Source organism: Gallinula chloropus (assembly GCF_964237585.1).
Source record: "Gallinula chloropus genome assembly, chromosome: 1".
Classification (NCBI taxonomy): Eukaryota; Metazoa; Chordata; class Aves; order Gruiformes; family Rallidae; genus Gallinula; species Gallinula chloropus.
Window position 1 is genome coordinate 143,656,713 of NC_140085.1, and position 22,517 is coordinate 143,679,229.

The 22,517-nt window shown below is 46.6% G+C and overlaps 2 protein-coding genes across 2 annotated transcripts; both read right to left on the bottom strand.

The window, feature by feature from the left end:
* Positions 1-2,661: 2,661 nt before the first annotated feature.
* LOC311196765 (lysozyme g-like) lies at positions 2,662-4,940 on the bottom strand (the record flags this gene model as incomplete). Its single annotated transcript, XM_084270386.1, has 5 exons — positions 2,662-2,795; positions 3,709-3,847; positions 3,996-4,192; positions 4,453-4,554; positions 4,898-4,940. 5 exons carry the CDS (start codon positions 4,938-4,940, stop codon positions 2,662-2,664), a joined length of 615 nt encoding a protein of 204 aa, XP_084126512.1.
* A 10,228-nt stretch (positions 4,941-15,168) lies between these two features.
* Positions 15,169-17,455, bottom strand: LOC311196753 (lysozyme g-like; the record flags this gene model as incomplete). Its single annotated transcript, XM_084270376.1, has 5 exons — positions 15,169-15,302; positions 16,209-16,347; positions 16,506-16,702; positions 16,963-17,064; positions 17,413-17,455. The coding sequence occupies 5 exons, from the start codon at positions 17,453-17,455 to the stop codon at positions 15,169-15,171; spliced, it is 615 nt and encodes a 204-aa protein (XP_084126502.1).
* Between the last annotated feature and the right edge of the window lie 5,062 nt (positions 17,456-22,517).

A 22,517-nucleotide genomic window follows, 5' to 3' on the forward strand; every position in this document is an offset into this window, starting at 1 on the left:
CAAGCGCTTGTTAGATCACACCTTGAGTAGCATCCAGTTCTGGGTCCCCTAACACAGAAAAGTCCAATTAAGTAGAAGGAGGTCAGCAGAGAGACACCAAGGTGGTTGGGCCTGGAGCACTCACCCCATGAGAAAGGAAGCTTCAGTTAAGGCCAAGAGAAGACCCACACTTCCTATTTGTGAGGAACAACCAAGCAGATGGAGCCAGGCTGGCTCCTCCTGATGACTGCAAGGTATGGAGAGAAGCGACAAAAGGTTACAAGACAAAAGAAAAGAGGTTCAGAGTGGCTACAAGATTGTGTTTGGCGTATAACCTTTCCCCATGACAGCCAGGCAGCAGAGCAAGCTACCCAGAGAGGCTAAGCTGTTCCTGTCCTCAAGAGACTTTCAAGACCCAGCTGGGCAAAGTCCTGAAACTGACCTCAGTGCTGTCCCTCCATTGGGCAGGAGGTTGGACCTACTGCAAAGTATGTTCCAGCCTGAACAGTGCTTCTGAAGGCTGTAGCATCCATACTGTGCAGTGAAGAGAAGATCCACATTCATACATGTGCTGTGTACATCTCCTCTGATGGAGATTCATCATGGGCACAAATCCTGTCACAAAGGATGCAAAAGACCTCCAAGATCATCCAGACAAACTGTCCCCCTACCACCTATATTACTTACTAAACCATGTCCCTGACTACCTCATCCAACCTTTCCTTAAACACCCCGAGGGACAGTGACACCACCACCTCCCTGGACAACCCGTTCCAAGGCCTCACCACTCCTTCTGAGAAGAAATTTCTCCTGATTTCTAACCTGAAGCTCCTCTGGTGCAACTTGCAGCCATTCCCACTTGTCCTATTGCGAGTTATCTGTAAGAAGAGGCTGACCCCCAGGTCACCACAACCTCCTTTCTGGTAGTTGTAGAGAGCAATAAGGTGTCCCGTGAGCCTCCTCTTCTCCAGGCTAAACAGCCCCAGTTCCCTCAGATGTTCCTCATGAGACTTGTATTCCACACCCTTCACTTCGCTCTTAGTTACATCTCCACAAGGGCCCATGATGTCCACCAGGAACCCCAGTCCCTGTCTGCACAGTTTATTTTCCAGCCAGTTGTCCCCAGACCATACCAGTGCATGGGGTTCCTCTGTCCCACGTGCAGGGCTTTGCCTTTGTCTTACTTGGTCATCATGGGATTGCCCTCGGCCCATTTCTCCAGCACCCCACATTTGGTATCAGCTGTGAACTTGCTGGGAACGCTCTCTGTCCCTGGTCTGAACTGCTGCTGAAGACACAAAGCAGTACCGGCTTCAGGAGCCATCCCTGGGGGACGCACTGGCAACTGGCCACTGGCTGGACCCTGAGACACTGACCATCACGCTCACAGCCTGGCAGCTCTCTAGCCAGCTCTCTACTCTGTCCTGGTCTCACCGGTTTGGCTATAAGGAGGCTGGGCCCAAGACCTTACTAGGTCAAGGTATACCATAGCTGCTCCTCTCCCCCTGTCAGAAAGCCAGTCATCAGGAGGCAAACAGGTTGGCCAGGCGCTATTTATCCTGTTTAAATCCATGCTGGATGTTTTCAGCGTGGTTCCTCATTGCTCCAGGAAGGACGTGTATCAGTTTTTGGCTTTGGGTTGTGTTTTCCATTCCGTTTAACAGGCTCACAGCCAGTGTTGTTTCTAATTGTTTGGACATGGAGTCATTTCCAGTCCCAGAAGGTGTGCTCAGCATGGATGAATGGAGAAAGCTCCCTCAGCACGCAAGTGGAGGCTGGTGGGAAAGGCACAGCTGGTACTGCCTGCTGCCAGACCAAACCCAACTCCTCCTTTAGCCTTGGAGAATGAGTGACACTCAGTCCTGCAGGCATCTACCCCTCTGTTTTCACTGCCTTCCCACCCTCCGGCCCACAAAATAGTTCCAATTCCAGGGCTAGAAGAAATAGGAGCACCAAAAATACACTGAACTCAGACTGCTGTTTTCCTGAGTGTCACTTTTCTACAGGTGGCTGAGGGGAGAAAGAATTTTTATGACACCCAAACACCTGTTTCATCCTGGTCCCTTTTCATTTCGCTATCTGCCGAAGATGAACACTGTTCTTACCCAAACTTTGCTAACACGTGTGACAATATGAGTACATCAGAGTCCCCCTTTGTTTGCTCATAGCACTTTTATTAGATTTCTGTATGACTGAGAACATCCACCCCTATTCTATGCATTTAGATGGAAAATTAGCAGTCAGAAAAAAATTACCACTCCAGAACATAATGTAAATATCATGCAGCTTTGAAAATAAAAAAAGAAGAAATCATTAAGCTAATACCCAAGGAAGCATTTTGCCTTTGGATTTCTTAAGACAATGACATATTGTGGCAGAAAGGTGTTTTAAGATCTGGAAGAGCAAATTATTAATAGGAAAACAAGAGAGCCCTCATCACTCAGAGAAACATGAAGATAGCAGGAAAAAATTATTTTGTTATTACCCCCTTTGTAAAATCCAAGCCACATTGCTTGCAAACTAGGAGCAAGCACCAGGGTTTTTTTTTACAGAATATTGTTTTAAAAATTCAGGGATTTGGCCTGCAAATTGTAATTCATGTGAAGCTGCTCTGTGGCTTGACTCCCTCAGGGGGGTCATGCAAGTGATGGTGAGGAAGTTGCGCATTGGAGATTCCAAGGCCTAGTATCCATGTTTCTTGTAATACTGGGCTCGTGCAGATACATCGTTGGAATAGTCTTTGTGGGTGGTCCTGCTGTCCACTCCGTCATAGCTTGGGACTTTTTTAGAACCAGTGTTGTAGGCAGCAATCCCACCTGACATGAAGCACCAAAATAAATCATACAGACTTTAAAAACACAAAAATAATTTAAAAAAAAAAGCAAACAAAAGAAAAAAGGAAGAACTCCAGCGTGATGTGTCCTCCTTTTATTGGTTATGAAAGCTTTCACTTATCAGGATTTCCAACCCCTCTGCCGTGGGCAGGAACACTCTCCACTACACCAGGTTGCCCAAAGCCTCATCCAGCATGCTCAGGTCGGGGCCCGGTGGGATGAGCCACAGCTTCTCTGGGCAGCCCGAGCCAGGGCCTCACCACACTCACAGGGAAGGATTTCTTCCTAAAGTCTCATCTAAATCTCCCCTCCTTCAGTTGAAAGCCATTACCCCTTGTCCTGTCACTGCACTCCCTGATGAACAGCCCCTCCCCAGCTTCCCTCTAGGCCCCTTCAGGTACTGGCAGGCTGCAATAAGGTCTCCCCAGAGCCTTCTCTTCTCCAGCTGAACAAGCCCAGCTCTCTCAGCCTGCCTCTGATCATCTTTGTGGCCTCCTCTGGAGTCACTCCAACAGCTCGGTGTCTTTCTCGTACTTGTATTATCAGACTATATCATATCCAACATCCTTGTAGCTTCTCACTCTTCCTTCAAAATTACTGCTCTTCAGAGAGAATTAAAACTCACACGTACATTGCACTGCCTTTGTCTCACAGCTGTCTATATGCTACCCTTACACCATGTTGTAAATCAGAGGTATCTGAGGTGGCTGTAAAACAAGCCTGCCCTGGCACCCCAGCAGTCCAAGGGGGTTTTGGGGTGCAGCTTGCTTTGAAACAGGCAGCTTTTCCATGTTTCACGGCACACGGTTTCTATGTTTTGCAATTCCCTGAGAACACCTAGTCTCCTCTGTCAACAGAGATGGGGAGTGAACTGCTGCCCCGGTTCTGACCTTACCTTTCAGCTGTTGATCCTTGGTCCAGCTTGAGAACTTACTCTTTATTAACTTTATCATTGAGATGAGTATGTCTGTGCCCTGGTTAAGATGAGTTTCGCTGTTCCATGCACCCTCAGGTGTATGTGACTTTTTGTCAACCTAGAAAAATCAAACCAACAAGAAGTCCTTTCCCTTTCTGTAACAGATGATATGTTCAAGAAGTTTACATTTATTTATATACTAAACAAATAAATAAACATATAATTACTATCTGTTTATCAGGTTTTAGTGGAGTATCATCAAATACCTGCATTAAACCAAATCCATTTCCATGGTCACCCCAGCCATTCTTCAGTACTTTGCCAGCATGAGACTCCCGGGAGATGATGCCAGCGATCAGGGCTGGTTCCACACAGAATTTTTCACCCACTTTCTCAATGAGGGTTTTATATTTATTCATAGCGTTTAGGTCCCTTTCAGCGATTGTTTCTGAAGCACGAACTCCTGTAGTTAAAATCAAAGGAAAGATACTTGCTTGATTACTTTCAAACCTCAGAATTGTTTCTCACCTCTCCCCTTCTAATACAGAGAGAATTGCATCCAGACTTTATTTGTGTCACCTCTGTGAGGAGGTAGATGACGGCTGACAGGGACATTATGCAGGCTCAGCAGCCAGTGTGTGTTCAGCACTCTGGAAAAGTGAAGGATTTGGGATTATTGTGCCACGGAGCAATGAAGCCAGGTGGCAGAAGAGGGATACTCACCACAGTAGGGTAAACCCTCTTGCTTTGCAGTTAGGCACGAAGCCCCAGAGGTTTTAATTCCGCTTACACTGCCGTAGCAATCGGTGCGGCCTTGGGAGGCCCCTGCAGAGGAAACATGGAAGAGCTTAACCAGTGAAGTCCTTTGGTGACTGCAAGTAAAACCCAAGGGGAGGCTGCACTCCGGAGAGGACGGGCTGCAGGGCACTGGAGCTGCACGGGGCTGCCTCTGTCTCTCCTTGTGAAGGAGAGGAGGCGAGGTCCTGACCTGCACCCACCTGTCCCTGAGAGGCCACCCCTCCTCACCCCTCCGACAGACTTTCATGGCAACAAATTTTTATTGAGTGGGGATGTGGCTGAGGAGGAGCATCAATGTCTCCTACTTCCCAGCCCTGGGGAGCATGTCCCCAGCAGCGTGGGGCGAGGCAGCGAGGGACGCCAGACTTACCCAGGAGGGCAGCGAGGCCCAGCAACACGAGCATCGGGTACATGGGGTGGTTCTTCCTGGGCACACAGAACAGCCTGAAAATCAATCGGTCAGCATTGGCAAGTGTCAAGACTTGAATATAGGTCACTGCTTGCCAGATAAACACAAAGAAACTCTGAGCTGATGGGATATTTCTCTCGGTTGGGTAAGCAAAGGGATACAGAAATGGAGCCACGTTGCTTTTATAGGAAACCCCAAGAGCAGCTCTCCTGCTCCAGCACAAACCAGGCTGCAGCCGTCCACAAGTGACCCATAACTCTTTCACCTTAGCAAGTATTTCAAACCTGTGTCTTCTTGGTAAGTTCCTCCAAATTTAATCCAGAAAAAATAAAACTAATCGTGTTCAGTGCCCTGTGCTCCCGCAGTCCCACCACGAACACCCTTATTCCCTGCCCACACTCTGTTTACCACACCTGGACATCTTTGTCTGAATCTCTGGAGACTTTCTTTATCCTCAGAAATTGGCACTGTCAAGATTCAAGCTGTCTAAACCCTTGTGGATACCTGCTTTAGGGTGAGTAGTAGTCCTGGAGCACCCATTTCCCCTCACTGGCTGTGAGGGGAGCCTAGGGAGATCAGTTCACATATGGATGACAGCCATCTATCTACTCTTAGGTGCCCTAAATCCAGAAGTACAGGACAAATCTCACTTAATATAATGATCCTTATTCTATCAGAAATCTCACGCATCAAAGAGCTCCAGCCCCTGGGCTGCTGAGGAGCCGCTATTGCTGAAGAGGATGAGGAGATCTCCCAAGCCTGAGCGGTGGCATCTTACCTACTTGTTTGCAGCTCAGCTTCTTGTACCTGACTGAGGTTTCAGGAAGTTTAATTTATAGGGAGAGCTGCCTTCTGTTTGGTGGTAATCCAACACCGTGATTAAATACATCGGGCTGTGGTTTTGTCAGACTTAACAGCGATTTTTTCTAATGTAAACAGAACCTGTTGCACTATAGACATTGGCATGGTGGCAAGTATGTTCTTGGGAGTGGCATTTCCCAGATCTGTAAAGGGTAAAAACCCCGCCCTAATCTTCTGTGGGCGTCTCTCCATCAACATCTCACACACTATTCCTGGAGGGAAGTGTAGTGAGGGCCCAGCTAAAGACCCAGCAGCCAGCTGTTCTGCAGGTATTTTCCCCAGACCTACCCCAGCATCCCAGTCTGTGACCCTACCACTCAAGAAAAGAGGTCTGCTATTGACCTTGAACTGTCCACTCCATGGCTCTGAGGGGCATGCAGGCCTACAGCCTGGGCTAGCAGCATCCTAAGAGACTGGCCATAGCTGCTAGCCCATCTCCCCCTGCCTGGGGGGACACACCCATGACAACATGCTCTGATGACATCCCTTCTCAGTTGAAATAAATAACGACAACTTGTCGTTTCAGGTTTTTTCCCCCACAATAGCTTTTCACAAGCCCAACACTTCTCTGAAATGACTCAGACAAGCCTTTGCCTCAACACCTCTCTCTGCTGCAAGGGGAAAGGGTTTCTGGCATACGCCTGCTTGCGACTGGAGGGACTGTAAGGAGACAGGCATTTCCAACCACTGAAACCGCGTTTGCCACCTAGGGAAAGACACCAGTGCTAAGGATACTGTTGCTGCTTTAGTGAGGGGTTATTCGTCTGCAGCTGCCTAAGTCAGAGGGTCTTGGAGCCCTTTGCCTCTGTCCACCATGCTCCTTGCGTGCCCTTGAGAGACTCGTCCCTCCTTCCACTCCACAGCCATATTTCGCAGACCCGCAACCCTTTCCCCACCACCTAACATGTCAAAAATACCACAAGGGGAAAAAGTATCGCCTGCTGTGGGTGGGGGAGTCTGCTTGGTGTCTTTGGAGGCTGTGGTCAGTCTCCAAAGGGTGTGCACGGGGTAGAAAGCAATGTGCAGGAGGGCTTATTTGGTAGAGCTTCATCAGTGGTGGGACTGTTAGAAATGCCAATGGTCCTAAAGAAAGGACTTGAGGTAGACACGTTAATGAAAGAGTAATTTATTATACATTATTGCAAGAGTAGGTGACCTAACAAAGTAGGCACACCTTTGGTCAGATTTTGTAGCACTTTTATACCATATCCTTATTCAAAAATCATTAGGTTACCTCATACACGTAGACATATTCATAACCTGTCCCGCTTCATATTAAAATGAGTTCCAAGAAGTGATTTTCATCAACTCCTCCCCACTGCGCCTGCGCACTGCTGTTTGGTGGTGGTCGTTGAGGGTCGTGGGGATGAAGTCGGATGGCTCCTCTTCGTCACCGCAAGTAACCTTCTGTCTTGCGCAGACTCAGTTACCCCTTGACTCTGATCCAAACTACAGGTTTGGTTTCAGCAGGTTTTGTACACCTTCAAGGACAAGGGGGAGCTTGAACTAGCTACAATGAAATGTTTTGCCTGCATTTGTGACCAATTAGAGACAAGCAAGGAATTCATCGAACAGATAAGGAGGAGGGGAGTACTGGAACTTGTCAAAGAAGTCATTTTATCTCCACAGAGTACATAGTCCTTGAGTGTGTAATTTACTTAAAATATGGTGTTAGACTCAAACTTATGTCCCAGTTGGTGTTTCTTCTTTATCAGTGAGGCAGAGGCGTTCAAGCGAGGCATTGTGTATGGGAGGTCACCACTGTGGCACTTCAAGCTATCCTGTTAGCAAGTCTTCCTTAACCCTTTACAAGCGTCTTAATACAACATTTCAGCAATGTTGAGACATAAGTCCACAGCTTTCCCACCCCATCACCCATTACTTAGCAAATTAAGCTTTAGGTGGGTCTCCAGGCCTGGTCAAAAACGGCTGGAGTCTTCTTTTTTGTCATGCACCATCATCATGGCGGAAATACTGGGTTCACTGGATTCATGCATGCATGAGTTTCCTTTTCTAGTACTTTCTGTGGGGAGGTGGTGAGGGAAAACTGCGCATGTGCATTTCCAAAAGCACACAGTTAGGTGAACAAGCACTGGAGCAGCAGAAAATGGCTGGCGTTGGAGAAGATGAGACCCCAAATCCCTCCCCCGAACCTCATCCTTCAACTCCAGGAGTGGTAAGGTTTCCTTTCTACAGCACTATAGCCAGGGAGTAGGGACAATGTCCTTGCTATGGCTATAGTGGTGTATTGTTCCCCTTTCCATTAGAGTTTCAGGTCGTCACAGCCTACCCAACATGTGCGGTTTCACCTCCCGGAGCAACCAGAGAGGTGGGTGTTACTGAGACTGAGAGGTCTCTTCAAACTCACATAGTTGGTTTAGAAAGAATCAAGGTTTTCCTGTTCTGTTATTGCTTTACTTCTAGGCAGAGGACCCGTGCTTCTCGTCGCAGGGTTGCAGATGCCGTGGCGATTTGTGAACAATGCCGTATGATAGAATTCTACGCATTGTTAGGAGCTCTTGTTATTTTGGTTTTGTTTTTGGTTGTGGCTGGTTTCTATTGTTGTTACAGCTGTGTACACCAATAAAGTTCAGTTTTGTTCAGTTAACCAAGAGTTTCTATGTATAAATTCTATTAGACAAAACGCGGAAGGGGGAGAAAGTTGCTACACCATGTGACTAATAACTTTATAGCAAGCATAGAAGGGATAGGGTTATATGATCCTAACAGTTACTTGTTTTGTTGGTTTTACAAACCTGATGTTTAATTCTGTCATGGTAACTGCTTGCATGTGGTTCACCACGTTTTGGATCCATAGGATCAGACACGGTAGAAATACTTAATTTGCCACATACTCCTCTCTCTTTGGCTAATACATCATCCAAAACCAGGCGGCGTTGCAGGATAGCAGCACACGTCTCTCGAGATTGTTGATTCAGGAGATCTGTAGCATTGGCAGTTTTGTTGGAAATTATTTCCAAAACTGCTTGCAAGCGAATTATGCAGTTCAGGTTGTAAATTGGTTCCCATGCCCCTGTTATCAATTCATTAGGATTCCATGTGGCCAGCCTGTAATGCTGGGAGGCCACTCATTTTTCCCCCAATTTTGTGTTCCACCTATTTCAATCTCAACAGATCTTTTCTCTCATGCAACATCTTTATTTCATTTTTTTTAACAACACCTGACATTGACTTTCTTTGACCCCTTTTAAACTTCCTTTTACACCTACTCTATACAAACATCGACATACTTTTGCCAACCAAATTCAGGGGCGTGTGTAACGTCCGTTTGCCAAACTTCTAGTGGGCCTATGCCACGAGGACTCGCACCAGGGACAAGGCCACTAGTGAACTGTCGACAGTCCAGCCATGACTGTACAATCCAGCCACAGTTCCTTAAAAGAACCTTATATAATCTCTTATCTAAAATGCCTTTCGATAATGCTGGTTTCATTCGGGTAACTACTCCTACCACATACAATTAATCACATTCTATGGCTTTTCACTTTGCAAACACTTTTACAACTGCCTTTAACTCCAGCTGCTGAGTTGAGGTATTTCCTCTAATACCAATTCCTGTTATTTTCCATTTTCTTTGTTATGTAACCAGCCTTGCTCTCAGTTGGCTAAATCCGTGAATGCTGCAAACCAACCCATCAGACAAGCGACATTGCAAGATGTGAGTTGCTACATTCCACTGCATATGGATTGGCGGGGGGGTGGGGGGTCAGGGTGTGTGAAATTGGTTTCCCTCTACCCCCATAAATGAGGGCAGAGAAAAACACAGCTGACAAGACAGGCATCCTCACTGTGACTTCTTTCTTCCCCCCTGGAAAGATAATAAACAAATTTGCTTCTCGGTGAGAAGAGGAAAAAACAGCAAGGGGGGAAAAGGGGTGGGGAACAGTGAGCCCTTAATGTTAAAGGCAGCAACAAGGCAATTTCTTATAAAACTATGCAGACAGCATAACCCTTTTCAATTTGCAAAAGCAACATTTCCCAGCATTTTCCACAGGACTGACTCGTTCTGCTGATGCTGTTCTTCACAAGCCCCCATTTTCTTTGTGTGGATGCACTGGGCCTTGTCCCACCTCCATCAGCATCTTCACAAGATGGAGCCACCATACAAGGCCAGCTGTGACAAAAGGAGCGGCATTCTTTGCCCCCCTCCACCCACCTCCACCCCCCAGGTTACCTTCATTATTTAATACCTGGGCAGAGGAGTGCCTCATGGACCTGGCATATTTGCTCGAGAAGAGTGACACTTTGGCATTATCTCTTGGAAATCTCACAGAAGGAGAAGCTGGTAAGAAATAGTGGAGTGGGGATTTCCCCCACTTTTAGTTGGAGCCAGGCAAATAACAGTGAGTGGGATGTTAATCAGTTGCTGTGGTCACTGGATTAGCTGAACCTGTGACCTTCTCTCTCTCTTCTCTGAGGACCTGCTCAGGCTCCACGATTTCACCTCTCCTGCCAGTCTCTTGCTCCCATAGTGGGACAGCAGTGTTGGCTGTCCCAGCTGCTCTTCTCGACTCTGTCCCCACGGTTCATTCTCCCCAGTAGTCTGCACTCAGAGGAATCAGGTGACCCAAACCAACCTTCTTAATATATCGCTTCTGTACGACTGAAAGCAAAGCTGAGCTTTGCAGGAAGAAATGCTGCAGATGCCAAAGTGCCACAGATGCCAAAGTGCCACTTAATGTGCTGGGTGAGCTCTTTCAGTCCAGGCAGCCTGGACACCTGAGGTGTTGGCATCCCTGTTTTTCTGACTGCCTTTTGCCCATCCCTTGAATGTTAATATTGGTCTGCAATACTAAATGAATTATAGCTTTCTGTCCTCATGGGTTTTTTTCTGGCTAGATTACTGCAGTTTATGGCTAGCTGTTGGGGAACTTCAGAAATAAGTCAGATAAGCAGAGACGTAGAATAGGTTTAACCAGTGATGGTGAGGACACTTCCCAGCTTACAGTAAAGTTTACAATGATGGTCCCATGACTCCACCTCTACTGCACAAAGGAAGGAACTGGAATTGAAAAACAGTGACATGAGAATTGACTGTCTACCCACCAAGAGTGTCATTTGATTGACTTAGCTGGTGATCATGCAGATCTCACACTTGTTTCCTTAGCAAACAGTCTGTGACCTGTCCTCCTCTGTAGCTTAAAAACCACGTGAACATTTGGAAGTAACAGGAGGTAGGTTGTATAATTTTGTCTTTCAGGGAACATGCTCTCATATAGCAGTTATATATACATATTTCTTGATCCTAGGTGTTTGATAAATTTGATGCTTTTCCTTTACAGACTTTAGAAATTGGAAGTCCCTGAAACACCCCTCTCTGATGCAAGGTAGGAATTAGAGGCTGCAAGTTTATAAAAGAATACCTTTCACTGAAGGATATTGAATAGCACTGTGTGTGTGTGTTTAATTTATTTACAGTTTTAAGAATTGTGGCCAAAGTTAAGAAGCTGCTGCTGTATCAAATGATAAAGTAGTTTTCATTCCCATGAGCATAAATACCCCACACTGAGCCTCCCCTGTGCTGGGTGTGCTGCAGAGGAGTTAATCTTAATGACTGTATGTTGTGAGAAGGTCAGAGGGAAACAGTGGCTGCAAATGATTGTTTATCATTTCTGTGCAGTTGTGGAGAAGAGTAAACACCAGTAGGAGTTCAGAGGAATAGATGTACCTGTAGAGGGATATAAAAGCTGGAGATTTCTTATGCAGGAGAAAAAGAAGTCGAGGCTCTGGCAGTGGCATCAGAGTCTAACCGCTCCCACTGACAGGCTGAAGGCAGAACCATGAAACTGAGCTGAAAACACTTGATTTCTCAACAAGCTACAGGCTGCAGTGAGAAGGATGCAGAAAATACTGCTGTCACTCTAAAGTTGGCTAGCAAGGAAAAAGCGAAGCTGATGAATTAGTGTTGCTCCTCCCTACCTCCAGTATCAGTACAGCATCTTGTGCTTCAGTGTCCTAACTGCAGTCTCTGTGTGGTGTTGACCATGGTCCCACAAGGAGGTGCTTAGTAAAGCTGAAATTTCATCCCTTTTGAAGGATGTATGAAGTGCATACAAGGGACAAGGCAGCTTAAAAGAGATGACACAAGTACTAGGGCTCAGAAAATTAGGCAAATAGGTAACAATGAGGGGTAACAAAGGTCTCGCAGCAGGCTTGTTGGCCCAGAGCACAAAAGCCAGGCTCACTGAGCTGTACGCCCTGGACTTGCTGGCATATGCAGGTGAAAATGAGAAAGGCTGAAGCCCAGCCTGAGCTCTGCCTGGCCACTGGCAGGTAATAGGTAATAGAAAAGGTTTCTTCAAATGCATTAACAGTAAGAGGAGGGCCAAGGAGAATCTCCCTCCTTTACTGGATCTGGTGGGGAACAGGGCAAGCAGATGCAGCCATGGTGTCGTATGCTCTGGAGAGGATTACATCTTGCTCATGCTAGTGTAAAGCCAAAGTGTGGCTTGTGAGCTGAACTAGGTTGTACATAATTCATTTTAACCTGCCTCATTGGCTCCAGCTTGCTTTTCCATAGCTACTGTCAAGAGGAAAAAATCAAAGAGAAACATCCATCAATTACATCCATCACCATTTGTCTGACCTAAGTTATTCTCAACTACTGCTCTGGTTATTTTTTATATATTTTATTTTCTATAATAATGGTTCATGTTTAAGAAATTAACTGATGACACCAGTGTAGCCAAGCTCAGTTTTATTGTTTAGCATTGAAGCAATCACAAAGAAGTTCAGCCTGACCATGCAGCTCCAACAGAGCACTGAAAGAAGGGAAGCAGCGGCTGTGACTATTGCAGGAAAAAAGTTGCACCATACGTTTCCACACCCCGGTGGCTTTATTTATTCAGTTGGTTTCAAAAGTCCCCAGTAGTTTTTGCAGAAATTCCATTTGTCCCATCAGCAAAAGCAAAGCCCTGTGCTGGAGACTACAAACAGGACTGCAGCATGAAATTCATACAAATTAAACAAAGTTCAGCATCTCTTACAAGAAGTTAATTCTTTCAAGCTTTGGATCTTGCAAAACTGAGCTGATACTTTAGATAAGTTCTCAAGTGTCTTGGAAGTCTTGATCACCTCACTTAAGTATAGCAATGCCATTCTTGTTATCAGATATATAGCAAAGAACAATACTTCAATGCTTTGTATTCACTGCTGGTTAAAAATGGAAGTTAAAAACATGAAACTACATGTATTTCTGCATGTTTGTGTGTGTCCCTGCTGTACTCTCTCCACGCAGACGTGGCAAACCTGTTTCCTTCTATGTTTGTAGACTTAGATATCTGTCCTTAGGATGTTTTCTCTTGTCTAATCTGTCCCAGCTCTGCAGTCTTTTCAGGTCACATTTTCTTTCACTTCTGCTCATGGTGGTTGTTGAAGTTTGGAGGTTCTCCAGCTGCTCCACATCTTTGCTGAGTTCTAGCTACCTGAACCAAACAGCTGCAGCCTTTCTGATGGTGATTGTGAAGACTGGCTTTGACATGCATTTTTTCTATATCTGTCAGAAAACTCTGCTACATTAGATGCCAGGAGGTAGGAAATACTGAGGTGCTTGTGTTTAACTGTATTGAAATGCACAGCAGCCCTTACCTCACCTGACATTGGCTGTATGGGCTCGGTGGGAGTTAGCACGGGTACTGGCAGTGCTAAGACCTTGCCTTCAGATGTACTACTGAGCAATTTGGTACAAGGTAAGACAAGACACAGGAAGGAAAGCCATCAAGGCAAAATCAAGATCAGTAGGATCCACCAGGAACCCCAGTCCCTGTCTGCACAGTTTATTTTCCAGCCAGTTGTCCCCAGACCATACCAGTGCATGGGGTTCCTCTGTCCCACGTGCAGGGCTTTGCCTTTGTCTTACTTGGTCATCATGGGATTGCCCTCGGCCCATTTCTCCAGCACCCCACATTTGGTATCAGCTGTGAACTTGCTGGGAATGCTCTCTGTCCCTGGTCTGAACTGCTGCTGAAGACACAAAGCAGTACCGGCTTCAGGAGCCATCCCTGGGGGACGCACTGGCAACTGGCCACTGGCTGGACCCTGAGACACTGACCATCACGCTCACAGCCTGGCAGCTCTCTAGCCAACTCTCTACTCTGTCCTGGTCTCAGCGGTTTGGCTATAAGGAGGCTGGGCCCAAGACCTTACTAGGTCAAGGTATACCATAGCTGCTCCTCTCCCCCTGTCAGAAAGCCAGTCATCAGGAGGCAAACAGGTTGGGCAGGCGCTATTTATCCTGTTTAAATCCACGCTGGATGTTTTCAGCGTGGTTCCTAATTGCTCCAGGAAGGACGTGTATCAGTTAATGGCTTTGGGTTGTGTTTTCCATTCCGTTTAACAGGCTCACAGCCAGTGTTGTTTCTAATTGTTTGGACATGGAGTCATTTCCAGTCCCAGAAGGTGTGCTCAGCATGGATGAATGGAGAAAGCTCCCTCAGCACGCAAGTGGATGCTGGTGGGAAAGGCACAGCTAGTACTGCTTGCTGCCAGACCAAACCCAACTCCTCCTGTGGCCTTGGAGAATGAGTGACACTCAGTCCTGCAGGCATCTACTCCTCTGTTTTCACTGCCTTCCCACCCTCCAACCCCCAAAATAGTTCCAATTCCAGGTCTAGAAGAAATAGGAGCACCAAAAATACACTGAACTCAGACTGCTGTTTTCCTGAGTGTCACTTTTCTACAGGTGGCTGAGGGGGGAAAGAATTTTTATGACACCCAAACACCTGTTTCATCCTGGTCCCTTTTCATTTCGCTATCTGCCGAAGATGAACACTGTTCTTACCCAAACTTTGCTAACACGTGTGACAATATGAGTACATCAGAGTCCCCCTTTGTTTGCTCATAGCACTTTTATTAGATTTCTGTATGACTGAGAACATCCACCCCTATTCTATGCATTTAGATGGAAAATTAGCAGTCAGAAAAATTTACCACTCCAGAACATAATGTAAATATCAAGCAGCTTTAAAAAAAAAAAAAGAAGAAATCATTAAGCTAATACCCAAGGAAGCATTTTGCCTTTGGATTTCTTAAGACAATGACATATTGTGGCAGAAATGTGTTTTAAGATCTGGAAGAGCAAATTATCAATAGGAAAACAAGATAGCCCTCATCACTCAGAGAAACATGAAGATAGCAGGAAAAAATTATTTTGTTATTACTTTCTTTGTAAAATCCAAGCCACATTGCTTGCAAACTAAGAGCATGACCAGGTTTTTTTTACAGAATATTGTTTTAAAAATTCAGGGAATTAGCCTGCAAATTGTAATTCATGTGAAGCTGCTCTGCGGCTTGACTCCCTCAAGGGGGTCATGCAAGTGATGGTGTAGGTTGTGCAGTACAGATTCCAAGGCTTAGTATCCATGTTTCTTGTAATACTGGGCTCGTGCAGATACATCATTGGAGTAGTCTCTGTGGGTGGTCCTGCTGTCCACTCCATCATAGCTTCGGACATTTCCAGAACCAGCGTTGTAGGCAGCAATCCCACCTGAAATGAAGCACCAAAATAAATCATACAGACTTTAAAAACACAAAAAAAACCCAAAAGAAAAAAACAAAAAAGGGAGAACTCCAGCCTGATGTGTCCTCCTTTTATTGGTTATGAAAGCTTTCACTTATCAGGATTTCCAACCCCTCTGCCGTGGGCAGGAACACTCTCCACTACACCAGGTTGCCCAAAGCCTCATCCAGCATGCTCAGGTCGGGGCCCGGTGGGATGAGCCACAGCTTCTCTGGGCAGCCCGAGCCAGGGCCTCACCACACTCACAGGGAAGGATTTCTTCCTAAAGTCTCATCTAAATCTCCCCTCCTTCAGTTGAAAGCCATTTACCCCTTGTCCTGTCACTGCACTCCCTGATGAACAGCCCCTCCCCAGCTTCCCTCTAGGCCCCTTCAGGTACTGGCAGGCTGCAATAAGGTCTCCCCAGAGCCTTCTCTTCTCCAGCTGAACAAGCCCAGCTCTCTCAGCCTGCCTCTGATCATCTTTGTGGCCTCCTCTGGAGTCACTCCAACAGCTCGGTGTCTTTCTCGTACTTGTATTATCAGACTATATCATATCCAACATCCTCGTAGCTTCTCACTCTTCCTTCAAAATTACTGCTCTTCAGAGAGAATTAAAACTCACACGTACGTTACACTGCCTTTGTCTCACAGCTGTCTATATGCTACCCTTACACCATGTTGTAAATCAGAGGTATCAGGGGTGGCTGTAAAACAAGCCTGCCCTGGCACCCCAGCAGTCCAAGGGGGTTTTGGGGTGCAGCTTGCTTTGAAGCAGGCAGCTTTTCCATGTTTCACGGCACATGGATTCTATGTTTTGCAATTCCCTGAGAACACCTAGTCTCTGTTGTCAACAGAGATGGGGAGTGAACTGCTGCCCCGGTTCTGACCTTACCTTTCAGCTGTTGATCCTTTGTCCAGTTTGAGAACTTACTCTTTATTAACTTTATCATTGAGATGAGTATGTTTGTCCCCTGGTTAACATGAGCTTCACTGTTCCATGTTCCCACAGGTTTATGGTACCTTTTGTCAACCTAGAAAAATCAAACCAACAAGAAATCCTTTCCCTTTCTGTAACAGATGATACGTTCAAGAAGTTTACATTTATTTATATAATATATTAATATACATATTAATGTAAATATATATTCACTATCTGTTTATCAGGTTTTAGTGGAGTATCATCAAATACCTGCATTAAACCAAATGCATTTCCATGGTCACCCCAGCCATTCTTCAGTACTTTGCCAACATGAGACTCCCGGGAGATGATGCCAGCGATCAGGGCTGGTTCCACACAGAATTTTTCACCCACTTTCTTGATGAGGGTTTTGTAGTTATTCATAGCGTTTAGGTCCCTTGCAGCGATTGTTTCTGAAGCACGAGCTCCTGTAGTTAAAATCAAAGTAAAGATACTTGCTTGATTGCTTTCAAACCTCAGAATTGTCTCTCACCTCTCCCCTTCTAATACAGAGAGAATTGCACCCAGACTTTATTTGTGTCGCCTCTGTGAGGAGGTAGATGACGGCTGACAGGGACATTATGCAGGCTCAGCGGGCAGTGTGTGTTCAGCACTCTGGAAAAGTGAAGGATTTGGGATTATTGTGCCACGGAGCAATGAAGCCAGGTGGCAGAAGAGGGATACTCACCACAGTAGGATAAACCCTCTTGCTTTGCAGTTAGGCACGAAGCCCCAGAGGTTTTAATTCTGCTTACACTGCCATAGCAATCGGTGCGGCCTTGGGAGGCCCCTGCAGAAGAAACACATAGGAGCTAAACCAGTGAAGTCCTTTTGTGACTGCAAGTAAAACCCAAGGGGAGGCTGCACTCCGGAGAGGACGGGCTGCAGGGCACTGGAGCTGCACGGGGCTGCCTCTGTCTCTCCTTGTGAAGGAGAGGAGGCGAGGTCCTGACCTGCACCTACCTGTCCCTGAGAGGCCACCCCTCCTCACCCCTCCGATAGACTTTCATGGCTGCTGAGACTTTTTATTTTTGAGGGGGGTTGTGGCTGAGGAGGAGCATCAATGTCTCCTACTTCCCATCCCGGGGAGCATGTCCCCAGCAGCGTGGGGCGAGGCAGCGAGGGACGCCAGACTTACCCAGGAGGGCAGCGAGGCCCAGCAACACGAGCATCGGGTACATGGGGTGGTTCTTCCTGGGCACACAGAACAGCCTGAAAATCAATCGGTCAGCATTGGCAAGCGTCAAGACTTGAATATAGGTCACTGCTTGCCAAATAAACACAAAGAAACTCTGAGCTGATGGGATATTTCTCTCGGCTGGGTAAGCAAAGGGATACAGAGGTGGAGCCATGTTGCTTTTATAGGAAACCCCAATAGCAGCTCTCCTGCCCCAGCACAAACCAGGCTGCAGCTGTCCACAAGTGACACATAACTCTTTCATTTCTGCTAGTCTTTCAAACCTGTGTCTTCCTGGTAAATTCCTCCAAATTTAATCTATCTACAGTTAGGTGCCCTAAATCCAGAAGTACAGGACAAATCTCACTTCTTAATAACAATCCTTATTCTGTCAGAAATCCCACGCGTCAAAGAGCTGCAGCCCCTGGGCTGCTGAGGAGCCGCTATTGCTGAGGAGGATGAGGAGAGCTCCCAAGCCTGAGCGGTGGCATCTTACCTACTTGTTTGCAGCTCAGCTTCTTGTACCTGACTGAGGTTTGGGGAAGTTTAATTTATAGGGAAGGATGTCATCATGTGCTGATGACATCCCTTCTCAGTTGAAATAAATAACGACAACTTGTCGTTTCAGGTTTTTCCCCCCACAATAGCTTTTCATGAGCCCAACACTTCTCTGAAATGACTCAGACAAGCCTTTGCCTCAACACCTCTCTCTGCTGCAAGGGGAAAAGGTTTCTGGCATACGCCTGCTTGCGACTGGAGGGACTGTAAGGAGACAGGCGTTTCCAACCACTGAAACCGCGTTTGCCACCTAGGGAAAGACACCAGTGCTAAGGATACTGTCGCTGCTTTAGTGAGGGGTTATTCATCTGCAGCTGCCCAAGTCAGAGAAGCCCTCTGCCTCTGTCCACCAATCTGCTTGCCTGCCCTTGAGAGACTCGTCCCTCCTTCCACTCCTCAGCCATGTTTCGCAGACCCGCAACCCTTTCCCCACCACCTCACATGTCAAAAATACCACAAGGGGAAAAAGTATCGCCTGCTGTGGGTGGGGGAGTCTGCTTGGTGTCTTTGGAGGCTGTGGTCAGTCTCCAAAGGGTGTGCAGGGGGTAGAAAGGAAAGCACAGGAGGGCTTATTTGGTAGGGCATCATCAGTGGTGCTCTTCTCTCCTCTGTCCCCACACTTCATTCTCCCCAGTAGTCTGCACTCAGAGGAATGAGGTGAACCAACCTTCTTAATATATCGCTTCTGTACGACTGAAAGCAAAGCTGAGCTTTGCAGGAAGAAGTGCTGCAGATGCCAAAGTGCCACAGATGTTGAAGTACCACTTAATATGCTGGGTGAGCTCTTTCAGTCCAGGCCCATTACACCTGGGGTGTTGGCATCCCTGTTTTTCTGACTGCCTTTTGCCCATCCCTTGAATGATAATATTTGCCTGCAATACCTCTAAGATGCAAGTTAGAAATTAGAGGCTGCAATTTTATAAAAGAACACCTTTCACTGAAGGATATTGAATAGCACTGTGTGTGTGTTTAATTTATTTACAGTTTTAAGAATTGTGGCCAAAGTTAAGAAGCTGCTGCTGTATCAAATGATGAAGTAGTTTTCATTCCCATGAGCATAAATACCCCACACTGAACTACTCCTGTGCTAGGTGTGCTGTAGAGGAGATAACACCAGTAGGAGTTCAGAGGAATAGATGTACCTGTAGAGGGATATAAAAGCTGGAGATTTCTTATGCAGGAGAAAAAGAAGTCGAGGCTGTGGCAGTGGCATCAGAGTCTAACAGCTCCCACAGACAGGCTGAAGGCAGAACCATGAAACTGAGCTGAAAACACTTGATTTCTCAACAAGCTACAGGCTGCAGTGGGAAGGATGCAGAAAATACTGCTGTCACTCTAAAGTTGGCTAGCAAGGAAAAAGCGAAGCTGATGAATTAGTGTTGCTCCTCCCTACCTCCAGTATCAGTACAGCATCTTGTGCTTCAGTGTCCTAACTGCAGTCTCTGTGTGGTGTTGACCATGGTCCCACAAGGAGGTGCTTAGTAAAGCTGAAATTTCATCCCTTTTGAAGGATGTATGAAGTGCATACAAGGGACAAGGCAGCTTAAAAGTGATGACACAAGTACTAGGGCTCAGAAAATTAGGCAAATAGGTAACAATGAGGGGTAAGAAAAGTCTCGCAGCAGGCTTGTTGGCCCAGAGCACAAAAGCCAGGCTCACTGAGCTGTACGCCCTGGACTTGCTGGCATATGCAGGTGAAAATGAGAAAGGCTGAAGCCCAGCCTGAGCTCTGCCTGGCCACTGGCAGGTAATAGGTAATAGAAAAGGTTTCTTCAAATGCATTAACAGGAAGAGGAGGGCCAAGGAGAATCTCCCTCCTTTACTGGATCTGGTGGGGAACAGGACAGCTGAGGATAAGGAAAAGGCAGAGATTCTCAATGCCTTCTTTACACCTGTCTTCAAAAGTCAGGGTATGGAGCCTCCTGACCTGGAAGACTGGGTCAGGGAGCAGAATAAATCCCCCACAATTCAGGTTGAAACAGAGACCTGCTATTCCACATGCACTGTCTCAAGTCTCTGGAGCCAGATGGGATCCCCCTGAGGGTGCTGGCGGATGTGATTGCCAAGCTCCTCTCCATCATCTATCAGTGGTCAGGGGCAACTGGAGAGGTACCAGGTGACTGGAGACTTGCTAATGTGACACCCATCTATAAGAAGGGTCATAAGAAAGATCCAGGGAACAACAAGCCTATTAGCCTGACCTTGGTGCCAGGGGAGATTATGGAGCAAGTCATCCTGCGGGCAATCATGGAGCAAGAATGTGACAACCAGGGGCTCAGGCATACCCAGCTTGGCTTCATGAAAGGCAAGTCCTGCCTGAATAAACTCATTTCCTCCTCTGACCCTGTGACTCGCCTGGTGGATTGTACAGAGGAAGAGGATCTGTGGGAGTGTGCCCAGATGGCAAGGAACACCAGCAGCATCCTCATTTTTATCAGGAATAGCACAGCCAGCAGGCCCAGGCAGGTGATCATTCCCCTGTACTCAGCTCTGGTGAGGCTGCACCTTGAATACTATGTTCAGTTTTGAGCCCCTCACTACAAGTACATTGAGGCCCTGGAGCATGTCCAGAGAAGGGCAATGGAACTGGTGAAGGGTGTGGAACACAAGTCTCATGAGGAACATCTGAGGAAACTGGGACTGTTTAGCCTGGAGAAGAGGAGGCTCACGGGACACCTTATTGCTCTCTACAACTACCAGAAAGGAGGTTGTGGTGAGCTGGGGATCAGCCTCTTCTCACAGATAACTCGCAATAGGACAAGTGGGAATGGCTGCAAGTTGCACCAGAGGAGCTTCAGTTTAGAAATCAGGAGAAATTTCTTCTCAGAAGGAGTGCTTGGGCCTTGGAACGGGTTGTCCAGGGAGGTGGTGGAGTCACCGTCCCTCGGGGTGTTTAAGGAAGGGTTGGGTGAGGTAGTCAGGAACATGGTTTGGTAAGTAATATAAGTGGTAGGGGGACAGTTTGTCTGGATGATCTTGGAGGTCTTTTGCATCCTTTATGACAGGATTTGTGTCCATGCTGCTGCAGTCTGGTGAATCTCCAACAGAGGGAGTGGTGCCAGTTCTGTTGTACATGGCACATGTATGAATGTGGATCTTCTCTTCACTGCACAGTATGGATGCTGCAGCCTTCAGAAGCACTGTTCAGGCTGGAACATACCTTGCAGGAGGTCCAACCTCCTGCCCAATGGAGGGACAGCACTGAGGTCAGACGCAGGACTTTGCCCAGCTGGGTCTTGAAAGTCTCTTTAGGACAGGAACAGCTCAGCCTGTGTGGGTAGCTTGCTCTGCTGCCTGGCTGTCATGGGGAAAGGTTATATGCCAAACACAATCTTGTAACCACTCTGAACCTCTTTTCTTTTGGCTTGTAACCTTTTGTCGCTTCTCTCCATACCTTGCAGTACCAGGAGGAGCCAGCCTGGCTCCATCTGCTTGGTTGTTCCTCACAAATAGGAAGTGTGGGTCTTCTCTTGGCCTTAAATGAAGCTTCCCTTCTCATGGGGTGAGTGCTCCAGGCCCAACCACCTTGGTGTCTCACTGCTGACCACCCTCTACTTAATTGGACTTTTCTGTGTTAGGGGACCCAGAACTGGATGCTACTGAAGGTGTGATCTAACAAGCACTTGGTAGAGGCGTGCAGCCCCTTCCCTTGGTCAAGTTGTGCTGCTGTTCACAAAGACCAGAGTTCCTGCCGGAGATGAAGTTTTGCCGACGTGATTCCAATCAACGTGATCAAGTGCTGAGCTCCTTTACTGAAACACACACACAGCTTATATAGGTTTCTGTATCAGTGCACGAGTTACATTACATTGCTATTGGTTAGATGCTCTGATCACCCACCTTACATGCATCTCACTATTGCTAATAAGGCTACACAGTCACACTGTTCCTTTTTAAGGCAGTTATTAACATTCTTGCAGTTCCCTATCTCATGGCTTTTCTTACAAGCTCCTGTCCTCACAGACATCTGCTCTCCCGTTACTGCAGACTGACATGTCTCTGCTGCCTTCCCCAGGCCTGATTAAATGGGGGTCAGAAATACATCTGGATGGGTCACAAAACCCATTCCTCTCAAAATGCATTGCTACAGATACCCTTTGCTGCTTGAGCACACAGCTGGCTTCTTGCATAGGAACCGTTCGCCATGTCTACCTGCTGGGGTATTTAAAGTATATCAAGCAAATCTTTGGTGTGGTATGTGGTAACAATGTAGAAAAGGAATGTTTTAAGAATAAATTTATCTTTCTGTGCTACTTCTCCATTGAAGGATCACTTGCTGTTTCAGGTCCAGTAATTAATACTGTAGTGTGAGTAGATCAATACCATTTTAATAATAGCAGCAGGGTATTTTTCATCATAGGTACAAAATAATAGCTATTAATAAAAAGCATCATTTTAAAAACACAAACACACACCTACACACACACTCTCCATTGAACAGTTTTACTGAAGGGTAAGTGCCCTGGAAATCAATACACAGATGATGTGAAATATGTTTTCTCAAATAC